The sequence below is a fragment of the Saccopteryx leptura genome, chromosome 1 (genome assembly GCF_036850995.1).
Source record: "Saccopteryx leptura isolate mSacLep1 chromosome 1, mSacLep1_pri_phased_curated, whole genome shotgun sequence".
Lineage (NCBI taxonomy): Eukaryota > Metazoa > Chordata > Mammalia > Chiroptera > Emballonuridae > Saccopteryx > Saccopteryx leptura.
The window spans coordinates 273,168,783-273,179,652 of record NC_089503.1 but is presented as its reverse complement, the minus strand read 5'-3'; the positions used below and the strand labels follow the sequence as shown (position 1 = coordinate 273,179,652).

The 10,870-nt window shown below is 42.7% G+C and overlaps 1 protein-coding gene across 4 annotated transcripts; it reads left to right on the top strand.

The window, feature by feature from the left end:
* The first annotated feature begins 269 nt into the window (after positions 1-269).
* LETMD1 (LETM1 domain containing 1) lies at positions 270-10,357 on the top strand. Of its 4 annotated transcripts, none has more exons than XM_066354025.1 (9): positions 270-426; positions 984-1,135; positions 4,059-4,174; positions 5,192-5,274; positions 6,621-6,807; positions 6,931-7,032; positions 7,138-7,290; positions 7,723-7,819; positions 9,223-10,357. In XM_066354025.1, the coding sequence occupies exons 1-9, from the start codon at positions 305-307 to the stop codon at positions 9,279-9,281; spliced, it is 1,071 nt and encodes a 356-aa protein (XP_066210122.1). In that variant the 5' UTR covers positions 270-304; the 3' UTR covers positions 9,282-10,357. The 4 variants fall into 4 exon arrangements, with proteins under 4 accessions (XP_066210122.1, XP_066210108.1, XP_066210132.1 ...); XM_066354011.1 differs by having other exon boundaries at positions 295-426; positions 9,226-10,357; XM_066354035.1 differs by lacking the exons at positions 4,059-4,174; positions 6,621-6,807 and having other exon boundaries at positions 295-426.
* The last annotated feature ends 513 nt before the right edge of the window (positions 10,358-10,870 follow it).

The window sequence follows — 10,870 nt, the reverse complement described above, 5'->3', positions numbered from 1 at the left end:
GGTCACTGGGCCCTGAAGAAAGGACGTCTTCAAGATCACAAACCCTACGACTAGCACAAGCACTCACTCCCTCAGGATAGCCCGCTTCCGGCGCTTTTAAACTAGGAAGTACTGACTGCGCCCAATCCTAGCCCTTCTTCCGTACTCAGTCATTAGCGTTCCTTCAGTGCCGCGTTAGCTCGAGGCAAGCGGTCCGTGTTTACCAATCAGCTCTCAGGAAAGGCGCATGCGTCTTCAAACGAACGTGACGTACGGTGAACCTTGACCCAAAGAAGCCCTCCTCTCACCCTCCCTCGTTGAGAAGATGGCGCTCTCCAGGGTGTGCTGGGCTCGGACTGTTATGTGGGGTTCGACGGTTACTCCTGGATCTTATGTCACCCGAAGGCTGCAACTTGTTCGCTCTGGACTGGCCTGGGGGCCCCCTTGGTGAGGGACCTAGAGAAAGAAAAAAACATTTTTGATGTACAGGCCCTTCCAGTGTCTTATCCTTGTTTGCATGCTGTTTCTTAGTTGTCAGGGTTCCACGTCCTGGCCTCGGAATTTTTATTCCTCCTGTTCAAGAGTCGCACCCCGATCTTCGCTAGAGACCTGGCTTCTGTCCCTCTCAACTCTGAGTGCCTCTTATAGTCTGAATTCCCAGCGTGTCGTGAGTTCATCTTTCAGCCTCCTTTTTCCGGCTCAGGTTTTACCGCTATTTACTTGAGTTCCACCTCTGGCTTTATCCTGCCGCTCTGTCCTGTGGCCTCCCACTCTCCAAACTCATGCCACTCCCCGACATTCCTTCCTGCCTAGCCTTTCAACTGCCTGATTTGCTTTTCTTAATCTGATTGCTTATCTCTTCTTGATCCCAAAATCTTCCTTGGATTTTCGAAGTTTCAGGTGTCCGTGTACATTCTCTGAGGGCTGTGTTGTACATTAAGGACGCCCGTTGTGAAGGGGCTCCTGGACTGATTCCCAGATAGTCTCTTTGATCCTCCTTGTAGGTCTTCAAAGCTTCACGTTTCTCCAAAGACAAATGTGAAGAGCTTAATCTCTTACGTGGTGGCTAAGACAAAAGTGATTAATGGAAAATACCATCGGTTTTTGGATCGTCATTTTCCCCGCTTCTATGTCCTGTACACAACCTTCATGAAAGGTAAAAAAGAAATCACTAGAATCCTGTATACACTTTCATGAAAGGTAAAAAAAAAGAAAAAAGAAATCACTAGAATCTGCTTTTGGACAATGTCAGATGGTTAAAGTAAGTAAGATAATTTGCAGGTTTTGCTATGGGAGAGTAAACTGGGATATCTTGTGTTTCATAAATGTTTGAGTATTAAACCAAATCTTGTAAGTTAGCACTTCTTTTTTTTATTTATTTTTTATTTATTTATTTATTTAAATTTTTCTGAAGTTGGAAACAGGGAGGCAGTCAGACAGACTCCCGCCTGAGCCCGACCGGGATCCACCCGGCACGCCCACCAGGGGGCATTGCTCTGCTGCAACCAGAGCCACTCTAGCGCCTGAGGCAGAGGCCATAGAGCCATCCTCAGCACCCGGGCAAACTTTGCTCCAATGGATCCTCGGCTGCGGGAGGGGAAGAGAGAGAGACAGAGGAAGCAGAGGGGGAGGGGTGGAGAAGATGGCGTTTCTCCTGTGTGCCCTGGCCGGGAATCGAACCCAGGACTCCTGCATGCCAGGCCGATGCTCTACCACTGAGCCAACCAGCCAGGGCTAAATCTTGTAAGTTAGCACTTCTTGAAGATACTTCTATAAAGGTATTATGAGAAACAACTTCTAACATCCAGAGGGAATATAAGTATTTTTGCACTTATTATTATTATTATTAGTGAGAGGAGAGGCAGGCGACAGAGAGACAGACTACATGCGCCTCAACCGGGATCCACCCTGCAAGCCCACTACGGGGGCGATATTGTTCTGTTGCTTGGCAACCGAGCTCTTAGCACCTGAGGCAGAGGCCATGGAGCCATCCTCTGCACCTGGTGCAAGCCATGGCTGTAGGAGAGGAAGGGAGGGGACAGTCAGAGGGGGAAGTGGGGAGAAGCAGATGGGCATTTCTCCTGTGTGCCCTGACTGGGGGTTGAACCCAGAGCATCCACACACCTGGCTGATGCTCTACCACTGTGCCAACCGGCCAGGGTTGCTTTTTTTAACCACACACTTAACCATAGTAGAAATTCATTGTCATGCACAAGGGCAGGGAACTCTGGCTGTGCAGACCTGCCCTGTGATTTATCAGTTGACTTGGCCCATAAGAAAATGTGAGTGAATGTTTTGGTTCTAATCAGAGCTCTACTAGTTACTAGGAGATGGTATAGTGTCAAGTGTCCACTCTGGAGCTAGATTGTGTAGGTTCAAATTCCAGCTTGTCACTGGCTGTGTGATTGGACTAGTTACTTAACCTCTGTCCTATGGTTATCTGTTAACTGAAGATAATAATGAAACCTACCTGTTGACCTCATGGTTGTGGAGATTAACTTAATGCATGTAAATCAGTTAAGGCCTGATTCATAGTAAGTGCTCAATAAAAGTAGCTATAACTGTTGTTATACTCTATACTATTATCATAATACCAATTTATAAAAAAACTACCACAGCCTGACCAGGCGGTGGCGCAGTGGATAGAGCATCGGACTGGGATGCGGAGGACCCAGGTTCGAGACCCCGAGGTCGCCAGCTTGAGCGTGAGCTCATCTGGTTTGAGCAGAGCTCACCAGCTTGGACCCAAGGTCACTGGCTCAAGCAAGGGGTTACTCGGTCTGCTGAAGACCCATGGTCAAGGGACATATGAGAAAGCAATCAATGAACAACTAAGGTGTCTCAGTGAAAAACTGATGATTGATGCTTCTCATCTCTGTCTGTTCTTGTGTGTCTGTCCCTATCTATCCCTCTCTCTGACTCTATCACTGTAAAAAAAAAAAAAAAAAAAGTACCACATTGTCATCTGAATATTATCATAATTATTACTAGCATAGGGGACTTGCAAATTGCTTATCCTTATTTGTAAAGTAGGCATTAAGAATGGCTATTTTGCCTGACCAGGCGGTGGCGCAGTGGATAGAGAGTCAGACTGGGATGTTGAAGGACCCAGGTTCGAGACCCCAAGGTTGCCAGCTTGAGCGCGGGCTCATCTGGCTTGAACAACAACAACAAAACTCACCAGCTTGGACCCAAGGTCGCTGGCTCCAGCAAGGGGTTGCTCCGTCTGTTGAGGGCCCGTGGTCAAGGCACATATGAGAAAGCAATCAATGAACAACTAAGGTGTTGCAATGAAAAGCTGATGATTGATGCTTCTCATCTCTCTCCGTTCCTGTCTGTCCCTATCTATCCCTCTCTCTGTCCCTGTAAAAAAAAAAAAAAAAAAAAAAAGAATGGCTGTTTTGTCTGCTCCCAGTTTATAATTAAGATCAAATAGACTAGAGAATGAAAGCATTTTCTTTGGTTAGTTTTTAAGCCTATTATTATAGAAATTTTTAAACGTACATAAAAGTAGAGAAAATAAATAATGAACTTCTGTGTACTCAACCTCACTTCAGCAATTAATTCATGGCCTTCTCCTATATTATTTTTAAGCCAACCTGTACAGTATATCATTTATTCATAAATAGGAAAGCATTTTTAAAAATAAAGTACTAGGTAAATGTAAGAGTTATAGAATGAAGAGACAAATGCAAACATAGAAATATGTTGAGTTACAATAATTATAAAAGTGTTTTGAAAGGAAATAAGTTATCTATTTGGGGAATACATAGAGAGTTGATTTAGCAAGGCTTCTTGAGGTTAGGGAGCTTTGAATTTTTATTTTAAAAAGGGAATCAGAAAAGGGAGACCATTCCATAGATCTGTAGATCACAGAAGGCCTACTTGGTTTGAAGAGAAGTGATATGCTTTGGGAAAAAAGGGATGAGAGAAGAGGTATAGGTTGGTCTCACAAGAATTTCAAGTGACCTAGATGGAAGCTTTGATATAGAGTAGTGTTGGGGTGGGTGGATTTGGAAGCTGTGGTAAGATTCAAATGGGGATAACATCACACTCTATCCTCTACTTTAATGAGGCAGGATTGCAGATGATATGGGCTGATGCCAAAAAGGCTAGAAGAATAAAGACAAATATGTGGAAGCATAATATAAAGTTTCATCAACTTTCATACCGGGAGATGGAGCATTTGAGACAGGTATGGGCCAGGGGCAAATATCCAGAGGTTCATGGTGAGGTAATTAAAGTTCACCAAGATCTCAAGTTTATCTCTTCTCTGTTTTGTTCACCACTGATCAAGGTTTTGCCCTTTGCCACAAGATTAAAGTATTGAACACAGAGAGCCTCAGATTATTTGTCAGAACTGGATTCTTTCAGAGTGGTAGCTCTTCATAGTAAACAGAGCTGAGTATACTTTTGGATTCACTTTCTGCATAAAAGTAAACACTAGTCTGACCAGGCGTTGGTGCAGTGGATAGAGCATTGGACTGGGATGCAGAGGACCGAGGTTCGAAACCCCAAGTCACTGGCTTAAGCACGGGGTTGCTAGCTTGAGCGTGGGATCATAGAAATGACCCCATGGTCGCTGGATTGAGCTCAAAAGTCCTGGCTTAAAGCCCAAGGTTGCTGGTTTGAGCAAGGGATCACTCACTCTGCTATAGCTCCATTTGCCCCCAGGCACAGCACAAATGAGAAAGCAATCAATGCACAACTAATGTGCTGCAACAAAAAATTGATGCTTCTCATCTCTCTCCCTTCCTGTCTGTCCCTATCTGTCCCTCTCTCTGTCTCTGTCACACACACACAAACACACACACACACACACACAAAGTTGTAAACACTAAAATCCAATTAATTTTTGAATATATAAAAATCTGCAAGGATCCATCCAAAAGGCAGCAGAAGAGTAATATTTGGTGGTAACTTGAGTAGTTTTGAAGTTAAGAGTAAGAATCTAGGACCCGGTCTCCAGGTCAGGTAGAAGTCACTGAGGTATTTAGTATGATGTCAGGCCCTGTACCAGACAATATTTGGGATACAAAAGTAAACAAATCAGGGCTTCTGTCCTCAAGTAACTTACCAACTACAAGTAGATAGAAATAACTTTGACCCTTTGCTGGGCTGTAGTAGAAGTTTGCTGCACAGTGGGGTAGAGGGATGGTCCATTGTATTAAGAATGTGGGTTAAAATTGCATCTCTGTTTGTTTCTACTTAGTTCCGTCGAGACATCACCAAGTGCCTTTTTGTAGGTATTCTTTCCATTCCGCCCTTTGCCAACTATCTGGTCTTCTTGCTAATGTGAGTACAGACTTCTGCCTCCCCAGCATATTGAAGATATATAGCTTTTTTAAATTATAAATTTTAAGAAGGACTTTCCATTTCAGAAGCTAGACAGAAGTTATCAAACTCTCTGCTCTAATCTTTTCATTAGCCCGAGGTTCGTAAAAGCCACTCAGCAAGTAGCACCTAGGTTACTGGGACAGCTGTAGGTATAGGTGTGTAAACTCTGCCTATCTCTTAGCTGCCCTTATATTATATGAAATAAGATAAAGACCTTTTTCATTATCCCTGGAGGCAGTAACCTACTTCCTGAGAGGCATAGCAATTTGGGACAATTTTTTTTTCAGCAGAGAAATGCATTTCATATTTTAATAACATAAATCTTTATTACTTTACTTTATATCCAAACATGACAATTTTAAACTATGACCTTGCCTGTTGTTCAAGTTAACTGTTGTTATATCACAAACAATCTCAAAGCTTGATAGGTTAAAACAAGCACCATTTTTATAATTTGGTAGGTCAGGAATTTGGGCAGGGCTCAGGTGGGCGATGGATATGTCTGTTCCATATGGTATTGACAGAGGCAAATGTACTTTGGTCCTTCAGTAATAGTTGGCTGGTGAATGGACGAGTCTGGATGGTCTGAGGTCTGATGCCTTAGAAGGGATGGCTGGAAGACAGACTGTTAACCAGAGTGCCTACGTGTGATCCCTTTAACATAGTGGCCTCAGGGTAGTGGAACTTCTCACATGGTAGCTTAAAGCTCCAAGAGTGAGTATGCCAGCAAATAAGAATCTGCATGGCCTTTTATCATCTAGCCTTAGAGATCACAAAGACTCACTTCTGCTCTCTTTTGGTTGAGTCAGTCACCTAGATTTTAAAAAAAGGACATAGACCTCACTTCTCAATAAGAGGAATGCCAGAGAACTTGTGGCCATGTTTTAAACCCACACACAGGTAGAGAAGTGAAATCAAAGTACATTTGCCTTTTTCATTTTGTACACACATAATGGCTGTGTTACTGTTTGAGGTTGTCAGCATTATGTACAGTATCCACTCTGTAATTCTGTCCAAAATATGTTCTTCACTTGCTTTAGTTCAAAAGGAGTCATTTTATCTGATGGCTGCATGCCTGGCTCTTCCACTGCTGCTTCCTTTCACAGAACCTCAATAGTGTTGCTTGAAATTGTGCTTCAGTGTATCTTTCAACCTTGGTCTGAGACTTATTTGCAAAAAAAGAACAGTGTGATAGGGAAGCATGTCTCCATCTCTTCCTAGGATTCATGTCTGCCAAATGCTTTCTTTGCTCACTTTGAAAGATGCCAGTTTCAGCAAGTGACTGTGATTCCTTTTCCTTTCAGGTACCTGTTTCCTAGGCAATTACTGATCCAACATTTCTGGACCCCAAAGCAACAAATTGATTTCTTAAATATCTATCATGCTATCCGGAAACAGTCCCACCCAGATATACTTTGTTATTTGGAAAAAATTATCCCTCTTATTTCTGATGAAGGACTTCAGTGGCATATGACAGAGCTGTGCGCCAAGGTATTCCTCCAGTGAACCCTTGCTCCAAAGTAGAAATCTTGTTAGATCCAGTTTGCATGAAAACCAGGTAAGAGAGCTAGTCAGGACCATACTAACATCTACCAATCTCTTATCTCTCCCAAGATACAGCGTGGTACCCATCCAGCAGTACATGATATCCTGGCTCTGAGAGAGTGTTTCTCTAACCATCCTCTGGGCCTGGACCAACTCCATGCTTTGCAAATGGTAAGTACTCTGGGGCTTTCTCTTTTCCACAGCTTCACCTTGCTTAAGGTCTTTGCTTGCAGTAATACCATGTTTACTTTCTCCTTCTATATTGTCGTGTCACAGAAAGCCTTGAGTCGAGCCATGTTTCTCACACCTTACCTGCCTTCTTTCTTGTTGAGACGCCGTTTAAAGACTCATACCACTGTGATTCACCAACTGGACAAGGCTTTGGCAAAGCTGGGGATTAGCCATCTGACTGCTCAGGAAGTGAGATCGGTAAGAGCTAGATTGCAGTATCAACACTCAATCCATGGTGGACTTCTGAGTCCACAGGGCTAGCTAGGATCGTGGAGAGCTCATTGTCTTACTTCTTATAGCAAAGCTCTTTATTCTCTCACCTCATTTCTAGGTCTTTTTTTCTTTTTTTTGTCAGTGGACTTAACTACTGTGAAGGAATTGCCCACAGTAATTTTAGTTTATGTTTCTTTTCTTCTGGCCCTTCAAAAATCAAGGACATTACATTTTAGACCTACTGTTTTAGGTGATAGAGTTCACTTGTTATCTTAGTTCAAATTGCCTTAGAGGAAGGTTTCTTGGGATGAGATTGTAACTTATTTAAAGCAGATTTGGGGTTGTTTGTGGGTTTATACTTCCTTGGCATATTTGCTCTGTGATTATTAAGGATCACTTCTCTTCTGAGTGTTACAGGCTTGTTATGTTCGTGGCTTAAATTCTACCCTTGTTGCTGAAGAGAGGTGTCGAACTTGGCTGGCAGAATGGCTGCAGATTTCCTGCAACCTGAAAGGTAAGATAGATCCCTATGGCATCCCCAAAATCCAAGTCATTTGTGTATTTTATTCTAAGGTTAATTTGGAGTTAATTATTGAGTACTGTGAGACTTTTATCTTACATGTATGTCTAATTGACAAACTATAGAAATGATCCCTGAAAGTATGGTCTTATATATGTCTAATTGAAAGACACAAACTCATTAGCTACAGGGGCTAAGCAGGTAATGAAGGCAACTGTGCAGGCGACGGAGTGAAGATTGTGGGATCACGGGCAGGAGTGCATGCTTGTTTCTCAACCTTGGCACTATTGATGCTTTGGTGTGAGGGCCGTCCTGTGCATTATAGAATGTTTAGCAAGATCTCTGTCCTCTACCCACTAGATACTAGTGTTAAGCCGTAACCCCAGTTCTGACGGCCCAAAATGTCTCCACACATTGCCAAATGTCTGGTGGAATGGGAGAGCAGAATTGTCCCCATTGGGAAGCGCTAGTCTAAAGATACTCAAATTCAAAACAAAACCACTCAATTGCCTAAAGAAAAAGTCTCTAAGGGTTGGTATTAGGCTGGTAGGTCTCCTATATGGAACATTTGGTTAGGCCTTAATATTGTGGGGTTTGGGTTTTTTTTTTTGTTTTAATGTTTATTTTATTGATTTTAGAGAGAGAGGAAAGGAGAGAAAGAGACAGAGACTACAGGAACATTGATCTGTTCCTGTATGTGCCCTGACCAGGATCGAACTGACAACCTCTGCTTCAGCATGATGTTCTAACCAACCAAGCTATCCAGTCAGGGCTGTCTTTTTTTTTTTTTTTTTTTTTTTAAAGCAAGAGATAAGAGACAGGGAAAGAGATGAGAAGCATCAGTTAGTAGTTGCGGCGCTTTTAGTTGTTCATTGATTGCTTCTCACATGTGCCTTGACCAGGGGGCTCCAGCTGAGCCAGTGAACTTGGGATCATGTTCATGATCCCACATTAAAGCCCCTGACCTTGGGGTTTTGAACCTGGGACCTCAGCGTCCCAGGTCAATGCTTTACCCACTGTGCTACCACCTGTCTGGTGGCCTGATGTTTTCTAAGCCTGTGAATATCAGGGTAGGCCTGCTAATCTCCTTGGAGCTGAGAAATGTCACCAGAACACAAACTTGTACCAGAATTTGTACCATTACTATCTCTGAATTTTCTACTGCTGTCACAGAAAAGTCAAGAAATGAGGATGAGTAGTTAGGACTGACTATATGGTAGAAGGAAAGGAAGGCATACATGCAGGGACTGGAATGAAGCAGGGGAACTTAAGAGCAATAGCCCCTTAATTTCATACCTCCCTGCACTTGGCTTCCCACCTCTAGTTTCAAGTAAACCAAGGCAATTAGAATGCAAACTGTTCCCTGGCCAAACCATTAACATTGATGGTGTTTTCAGAAGCTGAACTGTCCCTTTTGCTACACAACGTGGTCCTGCTTTCCATCAACTACGAATGAGACAAGGTACTGAGTGAATATGGAGCGAATGGCATCGTCCTGCCATCACAGTTCAGCGGCATGGGACCAAATGGCACTTGTCGGCAAAGTATGTGCACTGTTATATGTATGAGAAGCAGAAGAGTAGGTGCCACAGGCTTCAGTGTGGTACCCATTTGGGAGCTGGAACTGAAACAGACCTGCTTAACCAGAGGTAGCCCACGTCATCCCAACTTCTTTGGAACTGGCTAGAACTGGAAGCAATCACTTTACTGGGCTTTTACTGTGACGTGTTAAGTTCAGATCCTAGGAAGTGAGCTTTTGCTTTAGGTGGGAATCTTCACTTGGCCTGGGACTTCTCCACTGCCATATTTCTTTTAGCTGTGTTTGTTAAAGCCAGTTTCTGGCTGGTGAGGGTAACAGCACTGCTTAAACTGGAGCATTTTACATGCATGTACCGCGATGCTCCCCTCAACCCTGATGACCAAAAATAGGGATTTGTCTCCCTCACTAGGCTAACTAACCTCTTTCCTTTTCAAATCCTTTTAATACTTTCTTTTTTAAGGGAATAACTTATGGGAACATTCTCATGGAAAAGTTAAAAGAAAATATAAGTGCTTTTTGACCCCTTCTTCTCCATTGTTTACAACCTTCACACCCTTGTCTTAATTTCTGGGCTGTGCTACAACCCCTGTGGATTTTAAACTCTTTGCTACCTCCATGGTGTTGCAGCCAGATATCTGACTGTACTTACAGTGGCTGCCTTCTTTGGGTCATGGATCAAACCTGTATGGTACTAGTTACTGCCCAGCCCAGGAGACCAGGAGGTGTGCAGCCAGTAAGTTTGGTTTAGTTTCTTTTATTTATTGATCTTTGAGAGAGAAACATTTGTTGTCCCACTTATTTATGTATTCATTGGTTGATTCTTGTATGTGCCCTGACTGGGGATTGAACCTGCAACCTTGGCATATTGGGATGACGCTCTAATAATGTATGTATATTAGTGTTTATGTGTGCACATCAGTGACCTAACTTAGTGTAAATGCATGAAGCAGTTTTTAAACCTAAGTAAAGACTGCCCAATCAGTTGATAGAAATTACTTATGCGTACTCGAATCATTTTGCTAAGGCTCCTTTACAAGACTGTCATAACCTAATAGAGAGATAATTGGTTGGAATAGAACTTTCTGATGGGATAGACATTATGAAGAAACTGACTTGAAGTTGATGCTCTTGCCAGATTTTAATTGGTAACCAGGAATAGAAAATTTCATATATATGTCTGTGTGTGTGTATATGGGCCCCAAGAGTAGGAACTGCAGACAGGGCAAAGCTCCAGCAGGGCAGCTTCAAGGCCTGTTTCAGCAGACGGGGTGCATAAGGACACGTGATGATGCAATACAAGTCAAGCTTTAGATGTTCAAGAAAAGTTCTATTTTTCCACCGTAAAACGTTTCTATGGTTAACATTATTCCCTAACTGACCTAATTAGTTTTATATTACAGTGGAGGAGCATCCTTTTTCTAACAAGTAACTACATCATGACCTGCCAAGATAAAGAGTAATACAACTTTCTTTTGAGTATTTCTTTAATATTACATTTAAATATT